The following is a 25,336-nucleotide window of genomic DNA, read 5'->3' as shown; positions in this document are numbered from 1 at the left end:
GTTGACAAAGCATGGAGGAAGAATGATTATTGAAGGAAGAACTGAGAAACTTACGCCTATCGTTCCACCTCTCCGGGAAAGGCATGTACTCAATCGGAATAATGTCTGCGGTCCTTACCCGGACATAGCGTTCCAACCACCTTCGATCTCTGTCTTCGTCCATTTTGGAAAAAATCGGGTTCCGACCTCGCTTGGCGAGCTTTATCACGCTCCCTCGGAATAGCCTTGGGGAATATAACCGGATGAAATGTGTCATCGTGAATTCCCTATTGACGTTGTTGGCCAATAACAGGAGGCAGGCCACGGTCCTCCATATAATCGGACCAATTTGGGCCAGGGTCACATTGTATGTCCGGTACATCTCCAAAATAACCGAGTCAATTGCAGGGACGAGCTTGAGCGTAAATGGATAGGTGTAAACATACAAGAAGCCTTCTCTATGATCAGTGATAGATTCGTCGGGCCCGGGGGCGAACACTTGCACCGGACGGTTATCCCATCCGCAGTTGACCCTGACCTGGTCAAGTTTATCCTTGGTAAACTTGACCTATGTCCGCAACCGGAGAGGGCTTCTCGACTTCAAACTCTTTGTTGTAGTTGGGTTTGGATGACACTATGTCCAAAGCGGTAGGTTCAACGAAGGTTTTTCCCTTGGGTTGTGAGGTTGGCTCGGCTTCCTGAGAAGAAACAGAGGGAACATCCTGGGAGGTAGTTTCGGTGTTGCCAGACATTTGGGAGATGTGAAAAGGAAGATTTGTAAATTTGAAGTAGGAAGCGAAGCAGGTAATATAAGGAAAGATTGAAAGGGCAGTTGAAGAATTCAAAATGGCGAGTGAAAGAGGAAACAAAAGAGCACTTTTAATCAAAGAACAGCAAAGGGAGAAGTTGGCTTTTCTTAAGATCAAAACAAGCAAGAAAAGAAAACGATCAAAATAAGCAAGAAAATGAGAGATGAAAACGATCAGAAGTAAGGAAGTGAAGAAGTGAAAATGGTAAAATGAAGGGGTTAAAGGCCTTATATAGGCGTGGTAACTGTAGTGGTTACAGAGGTCAGCCAACCGGGGGGCGCCATGTGTCCCACTATTAATGAGGCGTGATATGAGGCGACGTGCGTTACGGCAGTTCCCGAGGTCGGCCATTCGGGGCGAGACACGTGGCCGATGTCGAGGGTCGTGACATAATCGTACCCGCCAAAATAAAAAAGATAAGAACGAGCTTATGAAACCACGGTTTTGTGACTTATCCACTTCCCGTTACTCCGGTAAAACTACGGTCCGGAAAGTGTGGGGACTATCTGTATACGGTAAAAATCGGATTTATGCAAGAGTAGTGAGATCAGGGGCCGAGGGTATGACCAAATGAGCACGAGTATGATCGGTCTTTCCTTCAGACCGGGGGGATCCACCGGATGTGGCTGATCCGAGAAAAGAAAAGTAAATTTGTTGGTCAGGTGTCTCCGGACCAAACTCTGCGTTGCCGTTAGCCTGTTTTCTCCAAGTCAAGTTCTCGTGGCCGTTAGTCCGGGTTCTCCATGTCCGAATTGATCGTGGTCGTTGGTCCGGTTAACCAGTTACGGCTTCGCCACGCGTCAAGACCGTTATGTCATTTTGTACTGACGATCGTACGGGTGTTAGACCGTACGGTCCTATCTTATCCTTTTAGGGTTCCTATATTCTAAAAAGGCTTTGTGTTGTATGTAAGGCCTATGAGGCAAAACTATAAATAGAGGACATTTCCCTACTTTTAGGGGTTGGCTTTGGAAATCTAGAACATGGTAATAGAAAAATATATTGAAGCTCTCTCTCTCTCCCTCTCATTTTAGTCCGGATTTAAAGTATACTTTGACTTGTTCATCCACTCAATACAATATAACGCCATATATATACTTAGTTCAATCACCAATATCAATATATTTATTATAGGCGAAAACTCACATATCTATATATATTATTACAAATAAGTCTATATCAATTTCATATCAACCGAATAATAGATTAAAAATCATCCATATATCCTATACCTTACTTACAAATTCAATTGTTATCGAAATTCGGGGTAAACAAATATAATATAATAAACTCTTACTAATAAATATTTGTTTAAGAGGTCTCTTCTTGTTTTTTCCAATTCTTTTTGTTTTGTTTTTTTCAGAGAAGCCGCCATGTCTGGTCTACCATTTCAATTTTTTTAATCATTCTTCTAGATTTTAATGGATGCTCTTTAGTATATCTGGACATGTTGACGATCCGAGTGGGAGACCCACTCTTATACATTATTACTAGATGGCCTATGCCCGTGCTGCGCACGGGCCCAACACTTCGGATTATAGTGTATCTATGTATATATAGTTATATTTAATATATAATATATATATATATATATATATACTATGTCCAAAATACAATTAATATAACAAAACAGTAGTTTGTCTTCGTATCTAAAACTTTATTTTATTCGTGTTTGCTACGAAAATTTATTAATACTTTTTAAAAGAGAAGACTTGTTTAAAAGAAAATTATTTTCCTCTCTTTGAGATAAAATAATAGCAATATTTGAGCATCGCTTGATATTTTTAATTTTAATTCGATTAATTTAAAAGCGTAAAATACTTATTATTTTTTATCAAATTTTTATTTGGATAATTTTAATTCACATTATTAAATTAATTTTACATTTTAGTAAATATTTTCGGTTTAGCTCATTTTACTTGTCATGTTGTCTTTTGCATGATTTTTTAAGGAAACGTGAATTAGAATTATAATTTGACTAATTTATCTTATTCATTATTTGATCTTCATTTGATATTAATCTCTTTTCACATTTATTAGAGTAAGAATAAAAATAAAAAAGTAATTAAATTGTATCTTATTTTTTAAATATATATATTTTAAGTATATTTATTTTAGTAAACATAATAAATAAATGACATGGCGGAATAACAAATACAGCAATTAAATATTTTGAAGAAAAGTAATAATATAAGGTCCATATTTTTTGTTGTGCAATAATTTCATTTGCTCTCACTAATGGGTTAATATGCATGTGGCAATGAATCCACTATTATTGACTTGATGGGAATTACATGAATATTGTTTGGTTTTTTAGTATATGGGTGCACAGTTTTTTTTTTTTTTTTTTTGACGTTGCCTTTTTTTTTTTTTAATATGGGTCCATTTTTTTTTCCATGAGTATTTTAAGTATGTTGCTGTACAATAATTTTATTTACTCCCACTAATGGGTTGATACGCATGTGGCATCATTATTGATTTAATTGTTTGATTTTCTAAGCATTTGTTTTTTAACATTGTTTGTTTCATTAATATGGGATTCACTTTTTTTTTAAATATTGCTTGATTCTGTTAATATGGGGTCCACTTTTTTTTTCCCGTGAGTTTGGATGTGGTGAGTTCCACTTTTTTTTCTTTTTTTTTTTTATTGCTCGGTGTTGTTTAGTATGGGGCCGAACCTTTTGGACATTATTAGTTTGCACTATTTTTATGCATATAATATATATATATATATACACACACTATGTTCAAAACACGATTGATATAACATTATAATTTGTGCTCCGTATCTAAAACTTTATTATATTAGTGTTTGCTAAGAATACAAAGTCTGCACTTTTTTTTTTTTACATTGATTTTTTTTAAATATGGGATTAACTTTTTTTTTTTTTTAATATATTGCTTGATTTTGTCAATATGGGATACTATGTTCAAAACACGATTAATATAACATTGTAGTTTCTGCTTCATATTTAAAATTTTATTATATTAGTGTTTGCTACGAATACGCATAGTGTTTAATATGGGGCCCACAATTTTTTCACATTTGTTAGAGTAAGGAAAAATGAAAAAGTAATTAAATTCTATCTTATTTTAATATATGAGTATTTTAAGTATGTTGCTGTACAATAATTTCATTTGCTCCTACTAATGGGTTGATACGCATGTGGCAATGAGTCTATCATTATTGATTTAATTGTTTGATTTTCTAAGCATTTGTTTATTAACATTGTTTGTTTTATTAATATGGGATTCACTTTTTTTGTTCTAATATTGCTTGGTTATGTTAATATAGCGTCCACTTTTTTGTTCTCGTGAGTTTGGATGTGGCGAGTTTCACTTTTTTTCTTCCTTTTTTTTTATTGCTCGGTGTTATTTAGTATGGGGCCCACCCCCTTTTTTTTTTAAGGGACAACGGACGATGAAGCATGGGTCTAAACCCATGCTTTATATAGTTTTTTATTTTTTATTTTATTTTATATTCCCTAGTGTTGTTTAGTATGGAGCCCGCCCTTTTGGACATTATTAATTTGCACTATTTTTATGCATATAACATATATATATATATATACTATATTCAAAACATGATTGATATAACATTGTAATTTGTGCTCCGTATCTAAAACTTTATTATATTAGTGTTTGCTAAGAATACAAAGTTTGCACTTTTTTTTTTTTTACACTGTTTATTTTTTTAATATGGGATTCACTTTTTTTTTTTTTTTGTTTATATATTGCTTGATTTTGTCAATATGGGAAACTATGTTCAAAACACGATTAATATAACATTGTAGTTTGTGCTCCATATTTAAAACTTTATTATATCAAGTTGTTTGCTATGAATACGCATGGTGTTTAATATGGGGCCCACATTTTTTTTAATATTGTTTGTTTTTTTATTATGAGATTCACTTTTTTTTTAATATTGCTTAATTTTGTTAATATGGGGTTCACTTTTTTTTCCGTGAGTTTGGATGTGGTGTGTTCCAATTTTTTTTTTTTAATACTGGTTGGTGTTTAATATGGGGCCCACAATTTTTTTTAATATTAGTTGTTGTTTAATATATATGGGGCCCGCAATTTTTTTTTTGGTACAATTTTGTTTTAATTTTTTTTTTTAATTATGGGTTGTTTAATATGGAGCCAAAATATATATTTTTTTTTTCATGGAGGGGCCCAACCCATGCTTCTTAATAGTAATGGAGCCAAAATATATATTTTTTTTTCATGGAGGGGCCCCACAACGGACGACGAAAAGGGAGCCCCAACCCATGCTTCTTAATAGTAGAAATATAAATTATTACTAGATGCGTATGCCCGTGCGTATGTAGTTGTGTTTGGGTAGTGATAATATATATATATACTATGTTTAAAACACGATTAATATAACATTGTAGATTGTGCTCCGTATCCAAAACTTTATTATATTAGTGTTTGCTACGAATATAAAGTTGGCAAAAATTTATTAATACTTGTTAAAAGAGAAGACTTGTTTAAAAGGAAACTATTTTCCTCTCTTTGAGATAAAACAATAGCAATATTTAAACATAAGTTGATACTTTGAGTTTTAATTCAATTAACTTAAAGGTGAAAAATATTCTATTGTTAATGTATGTAGATTGGACCTATACAATAATTATTATTTTTTATCAAATTTTGATTTGGATAATTCTAATTCAAATTATTAAATTAATTTTACATGTTTAAAACGAAACAAAGTAGAAATTTGATTTTCTATTTAAACGAAGAGCTACTTTTTTTTAATTTTTGATAAATATTCTTGGTTTAGCTCATTTTACTTGTCATGTTGTTTTTTGAACGGTTTTTTAAGAAAACGTCAATTAGAATTATAATTTGACTAATTTACCTTATTAATTATTTGATCTCCATTTAATATTATTTTTTCTTTTATGACATTAATCTCTTTTCACATTTATTAGAGTAAAGAAAAAAATGAAAAAGTAATTAAATTCTATCTTATTTTAAAATATAAATATTTTAAGTATATTTATTTTAGTAAACATAACAAATAAATGACATAGCGGAATAGTAAATACAACAGTTAAATATCTAGATTAGATCTCAGGCAAATATAAGAAAAGAAAGGAAATTGTATAGTTTGGTTACTTAACCTTTTGAAGAAAAATAATAATATGGGGTCCATATTTTTTGCTGTATAATAATTTCATTTGCTCTCACTAATGGGTTGATACGCATTCAAATGAATCCACCATTATTGACTTAATGGGGATACTTTGAGAATTACATGAATATTGTTTGATTTTTTAATATGGGGTGCACTTTTTTTTTTTGACATTGCTTTTCTTTTAATATTGCTTGATTTTTTTAACATGGGGTGGGTTCATTTTTTTTTTTTTTTACATGAGTTTGGAGATGATGGGGTTCACTTTTTAAAAAAAAAAAATATTCTTGATTTTTTAATATGGGAGCCCACCTGATTTTTTAAAAAATATTTTTGATGTTTTTAGTATGGGGCTCACTTAATTTATTATTATTTTTTTTTTTAAATGATGACTAACATTAAGCACGGATTGCTTCTATATAGTAGTAAAGTAATAAAAATTGTTTCACAGCGTAAATTTATTTACATTTCGTACATTATTCGACCCACAATCCCAATTTTACGTGATCTTCATCAACATGAACATCTTCTCCAAGAAACCAAATGCTAAAGGTTTGATTTTTAAGTTCTTGATTTCATCAAATTCAGTTTTTTAAAGAACCCCTTCTGTTTGATCATGTAATTTCTACCTCAGAATAATTTTTTTAAGAACCCCTTATGTTTGTTCATGTAATTTCTACCTCAGAATAATTTTTTTAAGAACCCCTTATGTTTGTTCATGTAATTTCTACCTTATTATAGTTTTTTAAAGAGCCCCTTTTGTTTGTTCATGTAATTTCTACCTTAGAATAGTGTTTTAAAGAGCCCCTTTTGTTTGTTCATGTAATTTCTACCTTAGAATAATTTTTTAAAGAACCCCTTTTGTTTGATCATGTAATTTCTACCTTAGAATAGTTTTTTAAAGAACCCCTTTTGTTTGATCATGTAATATCTACCTTAGAATAGTTTTTTAAAGAACCCCTTTTGTTTGTTCATGTTAGTTCTTATGGGTGTTTGATCATTCATAATATTGAGCTGTGATTTTATTTACTTAGTGCTAAAGTTTTTTTTGAAGATAATAAATATGGTCTGGAACTGCTAGTCATTTTTTAGAAAAAAGATAGGATTTTCATTACTTTGCTCTTTACGAAGGATCCTTGTATGGCCTATGATGGAATATTATATATGCCGACATTGTCTGATCATATTAACTTGATTGAGCAATATTATTGTCTGAGGCCTTGTATAGGGATTCGAGAAGAATAATCTGTGACTATGAAATTAGCTGCTCCAGACCATTCATTATTATTGAATATCTGTCTTTGTTGCCAAAGCAGTTCAAGCGCATGCTAGTTTCATAAAGTTCTGTCCATTAAAAACGAGACTTATTATTGTAATGGTAGGTCTGTTTTTCTGTTACAATCTGGTATGGATACCATAGAGGTTGTCACTAGACGACTATGATCGGTTTTTATGTTAATCTAAGAGTGAAATTTCGATATGTGGGGCATGGGTCTTAAAGGTTCATGTCCAAAATATGAAAATAGCTTTGTTCACTTGTCCTAAACTATCACAAGGGACCACTCAAGCACTTCCTGCTTCTTTCTATTTTTTTGTTATTTCATGCTTAATCTCAATGGTACTTGATTAGTTGAGTTTACTTTTAATTGCACAGATGGTAGCCGGTGCTTAATTGATAGATATGTTAATGTTGGAAAAGGATAAAATTATGAATTTTATTTATCTTTGAGAGGCTCTTGTTGATGCCCCTGACATGGTGAGGAGCCAGATGAACTTCAAGAGGCTTTCACTTACAGATATCAAAATCGACATCAAAAAGATTCCAAAGAAGAAGACCCTGATTGCTGATATGGAGGCTGCCGGTAAGTGGCTACATTTTCTCTTCTAGACAATTTGGAGCAGATATTAATTTAGCAGTTCTTTGTGTATCTTAAATGGAAGAAAAAATTGTAAGCTTGACTGCTCTCAATTGCTTTATGATGTCCTCTCAGATGTGAAGGGCAAGTGGGAATCCAGTTCCTGGGGAAGGAAGTTGATAGTGCAGAAGAGGAGGGCCTCACTTAACGATTTTGACAGGTTTAAGCTCATGTTGGCAAAGATCAAGGTGCAATTGCATTTGTAAAATTCTCAGTTCATTTAGCCCAGTAAACCAGACTACTTTACGTGGTTTACTTCGAAGAGTTAAAAGAATGAGTTTTTTCATTGATAAAAAACGAAAAATGCAAATTGCCTGCTTGTGGTAGAGTGCATTACGGTCCAATTATCGTTACAAACTTGACTTGCGCCAAACATGTACTCCTGAAATAATCTTTATGCGTCCTTAATATAGCTGGCTTTACTTTTAGGGTGTGACTGGTATGAAGGAAAATGTTATCCATGGAAAATATTTTCCTAGACTATGTTTTCTTGGAAAACAAGTGGGTTTGTTACTTTTTTTGTAGTGTTTGGTAGGAAGCAAAAAAAAATATTATCCCAATATCATTTCCACTTTCCTCATTTTTGAGGAACTTGTTTTCTTAGGAAAATGTTTTCCAAACTTTCTGGTCAAGGAAACATGGGCCTGCATGCGAAACAGACCTTAGTTGCATAATTTTTCTACACTTGTGATTTTATATGAAACTGATTCATTCGTGTAGACATTGCAGAGGGCTGGTGTGGTGAGACAGGAGCTTGCAAAGCTTAAAAAAGAGGTTGCAGCTTAAGAACGTTCTTATTAGTGACATTGATTTAAAGCAATTTTGGAAGTTGTAATTTTGCCTTGAGGATCATATCTACTCAAAACAGAAAATCCCAATGTTCTGTTTTTTATTCTTTTCCTTTTTGCTTGTTTTAGACTTTCTGGGAAATTATTTTTCTGATCTATGATGGTGAGTTGTTTGTTTCGAGGAATGCTCATGTGGTTATTTCATATCTGCTCGTTTTTACTTGTTCAGTTTGCATTTTGCACTCTCCCTTAAAGGAAATTATTGGTCATTGATAACTAGAAGGTGTCAATAAAAAAACCAAACCAATGATTGCTTTTATGTAAATTTACTTGCAACTCATATTTTTAAGGACTCAGCTACATCAGTTTTGTGAAACTTAGGTTAATATTTAACTAGCTTGTTTAAGATTAAGGTTCAACGACATTTTTAATATTTGTCACGTTTTAGTTTTTGTTTCATTTCTCTCCGGAGAAAAAACTAAATCAACTCTGGGGCTTCATTAAGGTTAAGATTCAACTACACCTGAACTCAAAATTTTCTTTTTTTTTTTTGCAGTAAAATAATTACTCCCACCATTGTTCACTATTCATAATTAGGGTAAGTTTGGTGCAGAGATAAATTATGCACACGGATTAGAAATGTAGGAATTAAAAATTCCTGAATTAGTAATGCATAGATTAGCAATTCAAGGATTACCTGTTGCTGAACAATTCGTATATTATGAATCTGTACACAACACATAATTTGCATTAAATAAAATAAACAATACATATTTTGCTATTTAAGATGGTTAATTTTGTCATTTAAAAATATCAATTCATATATTGCTAATACTCACCTGCATAAAATAATATACATATTCCTGTATACTTACACTAACTCTTATGTGAAAATTAAATTTCCATAAACCTAACCGCACGAAACAAATTAAAACTGATTTTTCTCAATTTTATATGGAGAAGTGGAGATTAAATCCCCTCTGATAGGAACTATAATCCATCGATCACATAAGGATGGTGACACAATTTATCTTAAGTACGGCACTATAACCCAATAACGATCTTTCTGAAACTGTCAGTACAATTCACTTATGTAGAAATTCTATAATCCACCAACTTGAAAGCTATCAATATGATTTATCTTAGGTAAGGTACTACATAACCCAATAACGATAATCCATAATCTCTCAACATGATCCATCTATAACCCATCATCAACGATCACTTAAAGGCTATAGACCTGATTCATCTTAAATAGAACTTATAACACATCCAGGGACGGATCCACCCTTTAGGGTGGGGGTGGCATGGCACCCCCTAGAATAATAAATTTCCATATACTTATGTTATAATTTGCTTAAATTAGGTTAAATATTTGATCCTGCCACCCCCAGTTGTAAATTAGACAAAGGTGCCACAGCCGGTAGACACAAGTTTGAATTTATCTTGAACATTTTCCGACTCCTGTTTTTCTTTGTGCTTTTTACTTTTTTTGTACCAGTAATTCCCTTTTCGGCTCTCCCAATTTTCTATTTATCTTTTTATTATTAATATTGCCTTTCCTCTTTTCTATTATTTTATTAGTGATCTCTAGAGAGAACACACAAATAGAAACTTCAAAATCCCTTAAATTAAGCATTTCTCTTAATCTCAAATCTGTGAGTATTTAAATCGAAAAACTTGGGTCTCAATGGGAATTTTGAATTGAGATCAAATTTTTTTTTATTTTTTTTTATTTTTTTATAATTTCTTTTGTTTATTACCCCTCCGTCCATATTTACTTGTTTATTTTTTACTAGGAACATTCTTAATAAGCAATAAATAAAATGAGAAATGAATTGGAGTACTTAATAATAAGGGTAAAATAGGTATAAAATGGTAAATTATGTCTTGATTTTTCAAACTATATAACTTACAAGTAAAAGTGGACATATATTTTTAGTATAATGGACAAATAAAAATGGACGGAGGGAATGTATTATAAAAATTTATGCTATTCTATGGTTGTTAAATTTAATTTAAATCACTTTACTACTTAAATTGTGATGGAAATTTCGTAAGCACTGCTTAGAAAAATATGAAATTTATAATTTATTTTTGAGAACTTGTAGTTTATCTAATTCTACATTTATTTACGGGGTGTATTTACCTATTGAAGAGTTTTTCTATTATTTTTTTCTATTATTTTTCTTATTTTGATTGGTGTAATTCCTTATTGAAGATGTTATTTTACTTGTATAAATTCGTTTTTTAATATACATAAGAGATGCAAGTCCCTTGGTGAAAATATTGATTTTATTTCTGTTGTTAATGGGTGTTAATGGGTGTGATTCCTTATTTAAGATGCTAATTATGTTCGTTTCTTGATTTTTGAGATGTAATTTTCATATTTGCAAATAAAAAAAAGCTTATTTAGTTGACTCGAATAAACTAAAAAGAGATGGACTCGACCAAAATACACGTTCCTAATAAGATGTACATTGAAAAAATTTATAACATCCGCTACCTTCAAATTCTAGATCCGCCTCTGAACGCATCTAGTATTGTCTCAAAAACTATTAATACGATTTTACATTAACGATCTACACCCCGATGACGATAATCCAAAACTATTACCAAACAGCCCCTAAGTGGAGAGACCATGAACTTTATGGCTACTAATGTAATAACCAAAACTTATGGGTCTTTGAGAAAAATGTAAAAGTCTCCTCTCTTTGCGTTGACTGGTAAAAAAAATAAGAAGGTACATAGTATAAAGTATAAAAGTATAAATATAATCTCTAAATCCCAATTTCCTGTAATTTTCATCTGTTATTGCTGTTGGCTCAATCAACATGAACATCTTCTCCAAGAAACCCAATGCCAAAGGTTCAATTTTTAAGTTCTTGATTTCATCAAATTCAATTTTTGAACAACCCCTTTTGTTTGTTCTCATAATTGGTACCTTATATTAATATATATATGATTCATTTATTGAAAACTGACTGATCTGGGATTGAGGGGTAGTTGATTGATTGTTGGTAACTCTAATAAAAATTGAGTTTTTATGATTCTTGATGGAATTCATGTTAGTTCTTCTTGGTGTTTGATCATTCATAAAAATTAAGCTGTGATTTTGTTTACTTAGTGCTAAAGTTTGAGTCTTTTATGATTCTTTGTTTAATTTACATTAGTTCTTCTTGGTGTTTGATCATTCATAAAATTAAGCTGTGATTTTGTTTACTTAATGCTAAAGTTTGAGTCTTTTATGATTCTTCATGGAATTTACATTAGTTCTTCTTGGTGTTTAATCATTCACAAAATTGAGCTGTGGTTTTATTTACTTAGTGCTAAAGTGATGATTTTTTTGACAGAGGCGCTTCGGGAGAGTAGAAGAGAACTGACCCATGCTACGAGAGGTAAACAATTTTACACTTTTGTTCCCCCTTCCCCTTGCACAAGATACATTGAGCTCATAGGTGGATTTGACATATATAAACTTGGAGTGAATAGGTTAAACGCCCCCTAAACTATCACCATTTTGCGAGTTTCATACCTAAACTATTGGGTGTTCCTGTTACCCTCTGGACTATAACTCCCTTTAGATTAAGACCCTCCGATTGAATATGTGGTTAAATGTGTGGGATCACTTGCTGAGAGGCACGTGGGAGATGGAAAAAGTCTTGGAAAAGAGTCCACCTGGCACACTGAGTTCATGGTATTCAGGAGGCTCTGTGAGCGCCCACACCCATTAGTTTATGTATGAAACTCGCAAAACGGTGATAGTTTAGGTTTTTTAACCTATTCACTCAAAAAAAAATATTCACGTGTACTGCCACTTGGAATGCTTTAGAGGAGCCTTTGGAGCGTAATGTTCTCGTGTACTCCTCCAGGGGTATTTTAATAGGAATTCGTGGTAGTTCAACGAGATTCTGTGAATACCCAATAATTTAGGTATGAAACTCGCAAAACATTGATTGTTTAGGGTTTTTTTAACCTATTACTCATAAACTTGACGGGTTTGATCTTTAAAGTTCTTAGCACATAACTTGTTCAACTTATGAAATTATGGTTATAATATTCGTTAAAATTTTAGTGGCTTCACACACACACACACAAAAAAAAAAATACACATATATTCCATGTTCTGTGTCAAAATAGCTGGTTTGGTTTAACCTGTAGCTAATAAACTACATCCGCGACTCTATATATTTGTTTATAGAAAATTCAAAAGGGAAGTTCTAAAACATGTTAAGAGGTGCACACTGCCTTTACATGTTGTCTGTGACCGAGCAAGCATTTGATCGCATTGTAATCATAATACTTCTGGCTGAAGCTATAAACTACCTCAATTGTTAAAAGTGTCATGACCGGTTTTCTGTATTATTTGGCAGATTTATCACTGGCCTTTGTTCACCTTTACTTTATTTGACAATGTATAAGCATAATGAATGATGGGGCAAATGCAAGGGGCGAGGTTGTATTTGAAGTGTATTTAGCATATTTGATCTTTGCATTTCACTATCATAGTAATATTTTATTGGAATACATTAAATTATAAGGTAGTTGTAAAAGGGGAGGCTTGCGGTAGGTTGATGCATGGCCAGTGTAAGAATAGTCAAACTTTGATCTGAATACTCTAAATACAAAGAATTCATAGTGTACGTTGACTAGTTTGGGGTTGAGAGATAGTTGATATGATATTAAATTGTTAGGTATTGGTACTAGATGATATTGTCAGGGCTTTATGAGATATGCCAATATTAGTCTGGATAGTTGATAGAAAGTAATGTTAATGAAGACCTAAGGTATACATGTGAGATAAACAATGAGTCTAAAAGCTTAGGGAGTAAATAGAGTAAGTCACCAGCTTTGTTAAGTAACTCATTTTAGTTTTAAAATTGTGATGTAGGTATTGAGAAGGAAATTTCTGCTTTGCAATCAGAGGTATGTCTAGAGCTTCTTTCTGATGTCTTTTCTTGAAAGTGCAATGTGTTTTCATGAGATACATAATTTTTTGCTATTTTAGAGCTTATATAACTTTTCCTTTACTTATGGTTCTGCACATGATATTACATTTTTTTTTTTTCTTTTTTGGGACAGGAGAAAAAACTTGTTGCTGAAATAAAAAGGACCGCGAAAACTGGAAACGAGGTTGGTCTTGAGCGTCAGCTCTGGAGGCTTATTTAGCACTTGTAATTTAGCATGTTGCTTGTTAAGTAACAGTTAAGGTACTCAGATCGTACCAATATCGTTTGGAACTCGTGTTTCATCTGCTTTTCCTCCGCGTTTTCAGACAGCTACAAAAGTTCTAGCACGTCAGTTAATCAGGCTTAGACAGCAAATAGCCAACTTGCAGGGTAGTCGGGCTCAAATGAGAGGTATTGCGACACATACGCAGGTACTCTTATCAAGTCATGTTACATGCTTACTGATTTCCGTTATTCTTTCCCTTTCTGGTGATGCATTTGAAAAGCTTTTTGCCTTTTTGCAGGCAATATCCGCCCAATCTTCGGTTGCTGCAGGCATGAAAGGAGCCACTACGGCTATGACCGCTATGAATAAGGTTCGGTGGTCAAAGATTGTGACATCTCAATTTAACTTGTGCATTTTGATTACACAAGAGGAAGAAATATAAAGAACTCCGTACATATTAAATTGTGTGAGTGCATCATCTAAAAGCATTAACTATTAGAGAAGGGACACTTTTTATTTACTTAAATATGTCAAAAAAAACCAAACGCCCCCTCACATGTGGGGCTTTGCTTATTTTTCATGGGTTAAACATGTGAAGACAATTTTTTGACGAAGGGTGGTGGTGAGACTTGAACCTAGGACCAATACCTGCTTCTCAAATCATTTTACATTGTGTAATCACCTCATATAAAAGCTTAAATCATTCGAGAACACAAATTCTTTCAACTTAATAATGTCTTTGACGATACACATGAATATGAATGTTAGAGGGCATTGCCGCTCTTCACTGGGTGGTGTTGCTTTTTGACTTGTTTTTGGATCTATTTTATCTGTGAAATTTTAGTGTTTAGACAATTTTCGGATTACCAACACAGAGATATTAAACAATTCTTGATCTAGCAGTTTGATTTAGCGTGTTTCTTTACTCCTCTTCACCCTTTTTCCTCTGTTATTTCGGTTGTTTTGATATTGTCCATCACTGCTTTGATCTTTGTACTCACTGAAACATGACATTTGTGTTGTATGCGAAGTCATCTTCTTGATTCCTTCTCATAATTATCAGCTGACTTTATGCAGCAAATGGCCCCTGCAAAGCAAGCGAAGGTGATGCAAGATTTCCAGAGGCAGTCAGCTCAATTGGATATGTCGGTAAGACTGATTTCTGTTGAATCTTAAATAAAATCATATCACCTTCATGTCGAGTCAGATTATTAGAAGTCAACTCAATAATATGGTGTTTGTATTTGTAGACTGAAATGATGTCAGACGCCATAGATGATGCTATAGATAATGATGAAGCGGAGGAGGAAACTGAAGATTTGACAAATCAGGTATTTTTTCAAAAGCTCCTTTCAAAAATGACTGGAAATAGTTAGTGGATGTGCACCTAGCAAGTGTTTTTTACTTTACGCTATCTTAGTAGTAGTTGATTTAATTGAAAATATCTATCACATTTGATTGCTCAGATGTCATTCTGGGTGTCTTCGGGGTCATTCTCTTCTTAATAGCATATTAGAATGTATTAATCTGGATTCTTTTTACGAAGAAAGGCAAAATTGCCCCTAATTTTATGTCTGCTAACATATCAGCTCGTAGAAGCCTCCAACGTTTTCTTCTGTCTCAAATATACCCCTGAAACTAAAAAGGTCCCAAATATGTCCCTCGCACTAACTGTGGAAGCCACGTCAGGGTATGTTTGGACGTTTTCAATTGCAATATGGGCTTTCTTCAGTAGGCTCCATTTAGGACCCCAGCATACAAGATTCAAATCGTGATGAAGTTTTGCACCATATATTGTATATGGATCTTCATTGAAAATGGAACTAAGATTGAATATGGAATTTTCCCTTTAGGAATCAAACAATTATTGAAGTGCATTTAAATGTATATCTACATGGAAATATCTAAAACAAAACGGTCACACCTACTTATTGTTTTCTTGCAAGTTAATTTGATCTTATATTTCAGGTCCTTGATGAAATTGGAGTCGATGTTGCCTCACAGGTTAGTTTTTTATTATTGGTTCACAGTGGAACAATTAGTCTTCTTACTTACGAGAAGAAAAAGGAGTTGGGTGCTGGCAATTACCTTGTTAAATTGAAGATCCCATGTTTTAATCTTGACAGATGTCGGCGGCTCCCAAGGGCAAAATTGCTGGAAAAAGGACCGAGGAATCAAGCAGGTTCATTCTCATTTCTTTTTGATATAGTCAACTTCTTACGTTATTTCCCTTTTCCTTCATTCACATGCTTTTTCAAGAGATAAACCTATGTACCCGGAAAAAAAAAAAACAAGAAAAAAAAAAAAAGAAGCCTAAAGGTTACGTAGAAGGATGTGTTTTACACGCACATCATGAGTTCGAATTCTATTGGTGAATTAAGTTTGTTATTTAAATGGAGAATGATAGAGGGAAGGGGCTCAAATATATAGAAACATCATATTTCTCGGTTATTCAAAAAAAAAAAAAAAAATACAGAGCCAGGTTTCACTATCATGCGTCCTTCACTAGAAATAGCCTTGGCCTTGTTACCTCCTAGATTGCAAGCCTAGAAAAATCTGGTAAACATGGATATTAGTAAGTCATTTAAGAAAGCTAAGCGCACTTGTTTCTTCGCTTCAAGTACTACTGTATCCTCGAGCAAATTATTAGACATCTTGAGTGCACTGCTCGCTGACAGATCAAGTCCGTTGCGTTTTTTGCTTCTCATGTTTTCTTCCTTCCTGTACATAATTGTATTGTATTAGTATGAATTGCATTTTTCATGCTGTGCTTTATTTGCTTCTCATTTTTTCTTCGCTTCCTGTAAATAGTTGTATTGTATTAGTATGAATTGCAATTTTCGTGCTCTGTGAAATGAAGCTTACTAGTTCTGATCTCATTAACTCGCTCACGTACATTTGTTGTTGTGTCTTCATGTTGGCAGTTCGGGGATCGATGAACTGGAGAAGAGATTGGCTGCACTTAGAAATCCTTGATCTCAATATCTTGGACTGGTCCTTATGAAGTTTCACCACACATTAAACATGATTCCTTTAAGTTGTATGTACATAATATTTCTCCAAAGTATGATGTGATGCATCAATCCTTGGTCTTATTTGAGGTGGTGTGATGCATAAATGGTTGTCCCAAAGCTACAAACAATGGATTAGTTGTTTGATACAATCTTGGCATGACTTCTTTCATCTCTTGTCATGAAATTCTTTACTCTCTCTCAAGTGCTAGTGTGTATGCATTCTTTTTAATGTCGGTAGTGACTGGATCAGCTTGTGCACACCTCGGCTGTTTTAGGAGTTGATTTTAAGGGAAAGGCAATTTCAGGCAAAAGTAGAAATTTTCATCTGTTGTTTCTTCTGGGGATAGTTATTCTATGAATGATCCTTTTTTTAAATTCTCTTGCAATTGTTGGATCTTTTAAGGTAGGTTGAAAAGATTCTTTTGATCAAACTGAAAATCTTATTTAGATCATGGTCTAAAAGTTTGTAAATTATGGCAAACATTAGACAACTATCTAATTTTTTGTCTATAATGTCGAGCAAAACATCAACAAACATTAGACATGAGTTTAAAGTTGTCCAAAACGGTAATTTTGCAAGGGCATATTTGATGACTTTTAAAATAAGAACAATATAAACGGTGATGTAAGAAAGGGAAATTTGCATAAATCAACCATTCAAAAGCCATGGGCTTAGTGCGTGGGTGCTTCATTTTGACGCCACCATTTAATTTGTGCATTTTTTTTTGGGACACATGTATCCGCTTCAGACAACTTCATACATATGGTTTCTGACATTAGTCTTGATAAAATCTAACTTCAGATAAAATATGTTTGAACTCTTGTCATATATGTATTAACTTAGAACAAAAAAATGACTGAACTCGAGCAAACAGGTGGCTGAAAAGGAGCAAAAGCGCAAATGACCCTTTTTTGTCTTTTGAAGAAATAATTTAGATAAGTGCATTAACATTGTATTGATGCTTTTATAATAATGTTATGGATAGATAGAGATAAATAGATTAGGATTTTTGGGTGAAAGTTTGAACTTCTTAAAATGTGGAAGAGAAAAATAGTACAATAGGAGTATTTATTAGTGCTCCACTGTACTAGTACTCCCTTCGTCCCAATCTAAGTGTCTTAGTTTGACTAAACACGACATTTAAGAAATAGACGTTTGAATCTTGTGATTCTAAATTAAAGATGTGTGTAATGTACTCAAATATCCTTTGAATCTTGTGGTTATAAACTTGTCTTGTAGGATCAAGGGCGGAGCTAGGTTAGGCCAAGGGGTTCATCCGAACCTCCTTCGATGAAAAATTACTCTGTATATATAAGATTAAAATTATTTTTTTATGTATATAAGTAGATGTTGAACTTCCTTGGCTTTTATGTGTATTTACTTCTTTAATAAAAATTCTGACTTTGTGTAGAATATTTCAACGGAAAAGGGCCAAATATATCCTTGTACTATTGAAAAAGGGCCAAATATACCCTTCGTTATACTTTGAGTCTAAATATACCCTTGTCGTTATACTTTGGGTCCGAATATACCCATGGTGTTATACTTTAACATATATATACCCCTCATTTTAATAGAGATACATGTGTCATCATCCTATTGGTCTATCTTAAATTATCCCTTAATTAATTAAAATTAAACCCATAAACGGTATCTAATACCCATACCCGGTATCCAATTAAAATTTGGGAAAGGACATATATGGCCGGTCGGGTGAAACTAATTCCACCCGGTGGCCAAAGTTCTCCTAAACCCAAATTATACCCACTAAACTAATCCCATCCATTAGCCAAAATTTAAATAAGACAATTTTCAAATAAAAACCCAAACACAAAAATGTTTGAGGCGATTTTTATATATAATATGTGTCATTTGTATATAAAATATGTATCAGTACCTATCTGTAATGTATAGAAACTGTATAAAAGATGAATCACTAAGGGATGTATCATTTTTGTATATAATATGTATCATTTATGTATATAATGTGTATCAGTACTGTGCAATTGCGCTGTATAGAATAGAAAATTGTATCATTTTTGTATATAATATGTATCATTTTTGTATAGAAAGTGTATATATAATTCCAGCATGTATATATAAACTGTATCAGTCTTGTATAGAAAGTGTACCATATGTATAAAAAATGTATTATAAAAACCGTATTATTGTGGTATATAATATGTATCACTATTGTATATGTTAAAAATAAATATCATATCATTATTGTATATATGTGTATAATAAATGTATAATTAACGTATAATTTATATATAAAAATGTATGATTAATTCCAGCATATGTATATAAACTGTATAATTCTTATATATAAAATGTATATATAATTTCAACATATGTATATATGCTGTAGCAGCCCTTTAGTGGCGACATAAGTCGCAACAAAAAGTCTTTTTTTTTAAAGCGTCTGGGCTGTTGGGCCGGCCAGCCTTGACATTATTTTAGGCTGACCAGCCATTTTTTGGCATTAATTTAGGCCGACCAAACACCTTTAAGAATTAAGCCTAAACAGTAATTAAATGTGGAATTAGTTTGGTTGCAACAACTTTTGCACAAAATTAGGGCAAACCGAACCACTTTCCACTTTACACTGAGATTTCTTAGCCATAGAAAATGAAGAAATTTTTTGTGTGTTGCCCTCACAATGATATTATTCCGTTCATCTCTGCTTTCCATTCTTGTTCAGCAATTACAACAAGGGCTTATTCTTCAAATCATAGTAATACATCCGTTTCAGTAAAGGGTAAACTTGGGTTAAATAGCAAGATTGAGAATGTCAAGTGTTTAGATGATGCTGTCACTCTCTTCCATCAAATGGTTAGAATGAAGCCTCTTCCTTCTGTTCCCGTCTTCTGTAAATTATTTAAGACTATACTAAATATGAAGCATTATTCTGCTGTTGTTTCTCTTTTTCAAGAAATGCAGAATTTGGGCATCCCAATTAATGATTTCATCTTGAATATCGTGATTAACAGTTATTGCCTGATGCATCGTGTTGAATTTGGATTTTCGGTGTTACCCATTTACTTGAAGACTGGCATTCCGTTTGATAATGTCACCTTTACCACCCTAATTAGGGGATTATTTGCTGAAAATAAGGTCAAACTTGCAGTTGAATTGTTCAAAAAATTGGTGAGAGAGAAGATTTGTGAGCCCAACGAAGTAATGTATGCAACCGTCATGAATGGGCTTAGTAAAAGGGGTCATACGGAGAAGACTTTAAGTTTGCTCCGGTTAATGGAACAAGGAAGTACTAAGCCCAACATATATATTTACAGCATTGTTATAGATGCTTTTTGCAAAGATGGAAACATAGATATTGCTGTGAACCTTTTGAACGAGATGAAGCTGAAAGGCATTCCTTCAAACATAGTCACATACAGTTCATTGATTGATGGTTTGTGTAAGTTTGGTCAGTGGGAAAAAGTTAAGACTTTGTTCTCTGAGATGGTGAACCTTAATATTTATCCAAATGTGCGCACCTTCACCGCGGTGATTGATGGACTATGCAAAGAAGGAAAAGTCGAAGATGCAGAGGAAGTAATGAGACACATGACTGATAAAGGTGTAGAGCCTAATGCGTTCACCTATAATGCCATAATGAATGGACATTGTTTGTGTGGTCAACTAGCTAGAGTGAGGGGAGTTTTTGATTCCATGATAGATAAGAACATTGAACCTGGCATTATTAGCTATAACATACTAATAAATGGATACTGTAAGGAAAAGAAAGTGGATGAGGCCATGCAATTGTTTGGTGAAATTTCTCAAAGGGGATCAAAACCTGATATCTTTACCTACAATACTATCTTGCAAGGGCTGTTTGAAGTTGGAAGAATTGGAGATGCAAAAAAAGTTTCTGCCGAAATGCTTTTTGCAGGGCACGTACCTGATTTATGCACTGAACACACTTTGCTCAATGGTTATTTTAAGTACGGACTTGTTGAAGAAGCTATGTCACTCTTTAATAAGTTGGAAAGAAAGAGAGAAAATATTGATATAGTATCTTACAATATAATCATTAATGGCTTGTGCAAAAATGGTAAACTCGACAAAGCTCGTGCCATATTTGAGAAGCTTTCTTTAATTGGATTGCTTCCGGATACAAGAACTTATAATATAATGATAAAAGGATTTTGTCTTGAAGGGTTATTAGATGAAGCAAGTGGTATGTTAAGAAAAATGGGGGACAACGGTTGTTTGCCGAACATTGTCACTTACAATGTTATTGTGCAAGGTTTTCTCAGGTGTAGCAAAATTAGTGAAATGGCAACATTCATGAAGGAAATGGTTGGAAGGGGCTTCTCATTTGACGCAACTACAATAGAGTTATTGATAAATGTTACAAAGGAGAATCCTTCCGTCCTTGACATGATCCAAGAGCTTCACTCGGAAAATAAGAAGTGATTATTTCTTTCGCTTGGTTTAGTCGGCTACACTATCATTGCGATACAGTTTTTTGTTACCGCAAACTGAAAAACTGGCAACTAAAACGTTGCTTGGGCTTTCCAGACAGGCTTATTGAGGAGGTACATCACTTCTGATATTTTGATTGTTTTTCTACTCTTCTTTACCTTGGATATCAGATATTACTACTCTCTTGATATGGTAAATAATGTGGGTTTCCCTTATGTGTACACATTATAAGTCTAGAAATATATTGTGGAGGTTTATATATGATCCAAGGGTACTGGATTCTTTATTGGGGATCTACATTTTCATAGAATAATAAAATTGTCAAATATAAGTTCATTGGTCCTTTGACTAACTTCGAAGATGGAAGGAAGGGATTTCTTTTGAAGACATAGACATCTGTTTGCAATTCTTTACTGTAATTGTTTGTTTCTAATATTAGATTATGGATCTCTTTTGAAGGGATGCATTTTCATTCCTTCCACTATTATTACTATGTAAATTAAAGAAGACTTACTTTACACTTCCATATGTAAAACAATTCTGAATTTTCCCTTCTTTGCTGTAACTGTAAATAACAGATTAATATTTCAATCTTTCTCAGTTGCATTTGTTCTAAGTGTAACTAGACTGCAACTTGAAGTTTAGAATATTATATTACTAGGTTCGTCGATTTCTACCTAACTCGTGTTTGTCTATTAGGATGCTTTGATTCCTCTTTTCTCAAATTTATTTGCCAACAATGAGAAGGAATAAGTATCAGGTATGATAAATTTGTGGTGAACTGATTCATTTGCAGACTTACTGCATGATATCAAATACGCAATACTGAGATTCTTGTTCTTCTACTTTTAGGGACTAATATCGAGATTTCCTCAATCTCCTCGAGTGTTTTGGTACTATCTCCGGATAACTTTGATGAGCAAGTGATATCTTGGTTGAATTTCATGCTCATGGTAATTTAAAATGTCTCACTGGCAAGTCATTCACTTGATTCTAGAATTGAACAGTAATTTCTAGTTAGATGGTCCTGTTAAAGCACCGAAGCTGTAATTTCTTATCCAAAAAAAGGGTTGTACTTCATATCGTCATTGACAACTAACTTAGAAGATGGAGGAAAGGGATTTCTTTTTTCAGATATAGAAATATGTTTGCAATTCTCTACTGTAAGTGTTTATTTCTGTATTTTGGATTATGCGTTTTAACTTTTAAGTATATACTCTACTTGTTATTTTGGAAGAAACTTAAGTGACTGGGAACTAAATGGATTTTGTCAAATGTTGCAACAGCTGGATTCAGTTCAAATTGATCAGAATAGGAGGGATTCCCTAATATGGACAGCTAGCAAGGACAAAAAGTTCTCAGTTAATAACTGTTATAAAACATTGACGAGACAGTCAGGCTGTTTGGAACTTAATTGGTCATGGAAGATAATTTGGAAGACTAAAGCTCCCATAAAGTGGCCTGTTGGGAACACTTGAAGCAAATCTGGTTCACTATTCCTCTATGGATTTTCTGCACTCTATGGTTGGAAAGGTATATTACTTGTTTTGGAAGACAAAAAATCTATATCTCTAGTATTAAGAATATATGTTTGTATAATCCTTTTTTCTGGTGTAATAGCAGGCAAATTGGAATTATGGATTTCATATAAACGTTAGGAGGAAGAGAGTAGTTGTATCTTTGTTGTGATACAACATTGTCTGGAGTCCTGTACTGTTTGTACCATCTTGGTACCTTTTATTAATAATACCTTTACCATTTCAGAAAAAGAAACTGGTTACCTCTATATAGAACTTCAAAATCCCCTCGAGTGTTTTGGTACTATCTCCAGATAACTTTGAAATATTGTTTTATATATGAGCAAATGATGCCTTGGTTGACTTTCAAGCTCCATGGTTATTTTGAAGTGTCTCACCGCAAGCCATTCACTTAATTTTGGAATTAATCAGTAAGCTCTATTTAGATGGTCCTTGTATAGAACTGAAGCTGTAATTTCTTATACAAAAAAAAGAAAAAAGAAAAAAAAAAGGTGCTAATGTGCAATTCATCAGATTGAGTGCGATACACATCTTTTTATCTTTCGCGTCTCTAATTTATGCTTTGTCTTTTGCAGGTGTGGTTTGCAAAGTGGATTCCTGGCTTGTTGAGATTACTCATACTGTAAAACTGCGTAACAGCAACTTAGTTTGTATCCTGTTATTTTTCATACTTATGAAAAGGTTGCGACACTGTTCAAACTAGAGAATCAATGTTTGACTTAATAATATACTGCAGATGAACCGAAAAACTTGTCCATGGCATATCTAATGGTACGAAATTGATGGTTCACTATGTGCCCCTTAACTCAACACAAGGGAATATGATTTATGCCATCATTTTTAAGCATCAATTGCACGGAAGACTTGTCATGTTGTTTATCTTATGAACTGTTGCGTCCTTTCTGATACGAAGTCCGTATCTGAAGCCTTTAATAGTTAATTCTCTTTTGTGTCTTTAAGGGTGATATAGTTAATTTGCTCTTGAACTCAGGATTTGTTTAGTATTTTCCTATTGTTTATGTTCTACAGGCAGATTTGTCGTTCTTCTAAAGTGCATTAAATTGTTAACAAAAATGATATAAAAACCACCACTACTTGCTATTAAATGTGCTATTAAGGGTTGTGGCTATTATGAGTTATGACTGAGGTGGGGATAGGGTAAACTTGTTCTTTTGGCTAATGTTTTTCATCCCACGGAAATAACTTTTTTGCACAGATTTCCCTTCACGCACTGGTCTTTAATTTTTGTCCCTCATATCTGTGGTCTTTAATTTTCACCCCTGCTGCTTATTTAATGAAAATATTCAGATCTGCTTTGTTCGGTATAAGTTCTGCGACATTTTTATATCCTCGTGGACATTTCTTTCGCTTGATTTGTTTGGCTTTACTATCACAATGATACTATTTCGTTTTATCCCTGCTTGAGAAGTTGCATCCAGTGCAATTAGGGAAGCTAAAAAGTTATATTGTGTGTTATATGTACGTAGGTCAAGAATTACTTTTTATACATAACCTTGAAGACTGAAAGTGAAATTTCTGACTTCGCCGCTGTCTTAGGTTAACGGGTGAAAAAAGGCCTACAATGAAAGAAGTGTCATGGAGCTAGAAGGATTGAGGAGGTTAACCAAACATCCATGGTCTCAAACGTAGGAAAGTCAAGATGAAGAAACTCTCGAATTACTAACAGAACAAACATCGGACCTTTATGCGATCAAGATAACAAATAACTTCATCTCTAGCGGAGAATTCTCTGGACAACAAAGCTTGGATAGTTGTATGGTGCTTCGCTTTCGCAACCCTCGGTGATCGGGTACTTGTATAAAGCCTGCATTTTAGTGTCCTAACTCATATGTTGCATAATGTAGTTCCCCTTTGTACTCTGTTAATTATATTTAACCTTTATAGATTTGTGTATAATTCCACATTCCAGAATTTTGAGTATTTGGCATGATAGACCGAGTTTGTTAAAACATTTGGCAGAAAGAAAAAGTGCTCATTTCTGACAAACTTAAATGATCGAAATTGTTCAGGATTATATTTAAAAAGATTCTTCGAACCTACCCCAAAATAAGGGACATTTGTCATTTTCTCAGTGGAAAACAGATGATCAATTTCTTGACTTGAGTTGCGAGAAAGCACAATTTCCTGGACATGATTGAGTGATTTGAAATCAGGTTTGATCTGAAGTTTAAGTTTTGTTTGGATATGCAATTTGCATTTCTAAAGTTGTATTTTTTCATGAACATGAAAACCCACAAGTTGTGAAAACTATCAATATTTCTCCAATTCTTATACAATTTTGTCAAATGAGCAAACATAGTTCATAACAAAGTTAATACACTACTAGAATACATTTCTAAAAAATACAACATCTATTGATCGAGCTATAGTTTAATAAAAAGGAAAATCGAACATGTGTTATAGTGTAACTACTCTTTAATATAATCCTCCCATATGGTACGGACAATCTCTTCACATCGAGCCTGCATTTCCGATCAGATGATTGAGAAGACAAACCAACGTTGTTACTTGAGTCAAG

The 25,336-nt window shown here is 33.2% G+C and overlaps 3 protein-coding genes, 1 long non-coding RNA gene and 1 other non-coding gene across 8 annotated transcripts; all 5 read left to right on the top strand.

Annotated features, from left to right (window-relative positions):
- The first annotated feature begins 6,387 nt into the window (after positions 1-6,387).
- LOC132050551 (large ribosomal subunit protein eL14y-like) lies at positions 6,388-8,839 on the top strand. 2 transcript variants are annotated; one of them, XM_059441843.1, is made up of 3 exons: positions 6,388-7,793; positions 7,923-8,035; positions 8,568-8,839. In XM_059441843.1, the coding sequence occupies exons 1-3, from the start codon at positions 7,685-7,687 to the stop codon at positions 8,631-8,633; spliced, it is 288 nt and encodes a 95-aa protein (XP_059297826.1). In that variant the 5' UTR covers positions 6,388-7,684; the 3' UTR covers positions 8,634-8,839. The 2 variants fall into 2 exon arrangements, with proteins under 2 accessions (XP_059297826.1, XP_059297827.1); XM_059441844.1 differs by having other exon boundaries at positions 6,390-7,793; positions 8,577-8,835.
- Positions 7,071-7,154, top strand: LOC132051326 (small nucleolar RNA SNORD34). Its single transcript, XR_009413694.1, has one exon. It is a non-coding gene; the product is annotated as a small nucleolar RNA SNORD34 (small nucleolar RNA).
- A 2,541-nt stretch (positions 8,840-11,380) lies between the features above and the next one.
- LOC132050550 (vacuolar protein sorting-associated protein 2 homolog 3) lies at positions 11,381-16,993 on the top strand. 2 transcript variants are annotated; one of them, XM_059441841.1, is made up of 11 exons: positions 11,381-11,503; positions 11,989-12,033; positions 13,527-13,561; positions 13,718-13,768; positions 13,911-14,015; positions 14,109-14,180; positions 14,888-14,959; positions 15,061-15,141; positions 15,779-15,814; positions 15,937-15,992; positions 16,735-16,993. In XM_059441841.1, exons 1-11 carry the CDS (start codon positions 11,470-11,472, stop codon positions 16,784-16,786), a joined length of 639 nt encoding a protein of 212 aa, XP_059297824.1. In that variant the 5' UTR covers positions 11,381-11,469; the 3' UTR covers positions 16,787-16,993. The 2 variants fall into 2 exon arrangements, with proteins under 2 accessions (XP_059297824.1, XP_059297825.1); XM_059441842.1 differs by having other exon boundaries at positions 11,383-11,503; positions 13,527-13,565; positions 13,721-13,768.
- A 2,393-nt stretch (positions 16,994-19,386) lies between these two features.
- Positions 19,387-21,314, top strand: LOC132050542 (putative pentatricopeptide repeat-containing protein At1g12700, mitochondrial). 2 transcript variants are annotated; one of them, XM_059441835.1, is made up of 2 exons: positions 19,499-19,660; positions 19,819-21,314. In XM_059441835.1, exons 1-2 carry the CDS (start codon positions 19,632-19,634, stop codon positions 21,248-21,250), a joined length of 1,461 nt encoding a protein of 486 aa, XP_059297818.1. In that variant the 5' UTR covers positions 19,499-19,631; the 3' UTR covers positions 21,251-21,314. The 2 variants fall into 2 exon arrangements, with proteins under 2 accessions (XP_059297817.1, XP_059297818.1); XM_059441834.1 differs by having other exon boundaries at positions 19,387-21,314.
- Positions 21,315-21,378: 64 nt separating this feature from the next.
- LOC132050548 (uncharacterized) lies at positions 21,379-23,032 on the top strand. The gene is made up of 2 exons (XR_009413444.1): positions 21,379-22,422; positions 22,546-23,032. It is a non-coding gene; the product is annotated as an uncharacterized LOC132050548 (long non-coding RNA).
- Positions 23,033-25,336: the final 2,304 nt, after the last annotated feature.

The sequence above is a fragment of the Lycium ferocissimum genome, chromosome 3 (assembly GCF_029784015.1).
Source record: "Lycium ferocissimum isolate CSIRO_LF1 chromosome 3, AGI_CSIRO_Lferr_CH_V1, whole genome shotgun sequence".
In the NCBI taxonomy this organism is placed as follows: domain Eukaryota; kingdom Viridiplantae; phylum Streptophyta; class Magnoliopsida; order Solanales; family Solanaceae; genus Lycium; species Lycium ferocissimum.
This window is presented reverse-complemented; position numbering and strand designations above follow the sequence as displayed.

Coding starts and splice junctions, on each gene's coding strand:
- LOC132050542 (XM_059441834.1), top strand. CDS start 19,457: ATGAAGAAATTTTTTGTGTGTTGCCCTCACAATGATATTATTCCGTTC.
- LOC132050550 (XM_059441841.1), top strand. CDS start 11,470: ATGAACATCTTCTCCAAGAAACCCAATGCCAAAG. Junction 12,034..13,526: donor ACTGACCCATGCTACGAGAG/GTAAACAATTTT, acceptor ATTGTGATGTAG/GTATTGAGAAGGAAATTTCT. Junction 15,142..15,778: donor CTGAAGATTTGACAAATCAG/GTATTTTTTCAA, acceptor CTTATATTTCAG/GTCCTTGATGAAATTGGAGT.
- LOC132050551 (XM_059441843.1), top strand. CDS start 7,685: ATGGTGAGGAGCCAGATGAACTTCAAGAGGCTTTCACTTACAGATATC. Junction 7,794..7,922: donor TGCTGATATGGAGGCTGCCG/GTAAGTGGCTAC, acceptor ATGTCCTCTCAG/ATGTGAAGGGCAAGTGGGAA. Junction 8,036..8,567: donor TCATGTTGGCAAAGATCAAG/GTGCAATTGCAT, acceptor TCATTCGTGTAG/ACATTGCAGAGGGCTGGTGT.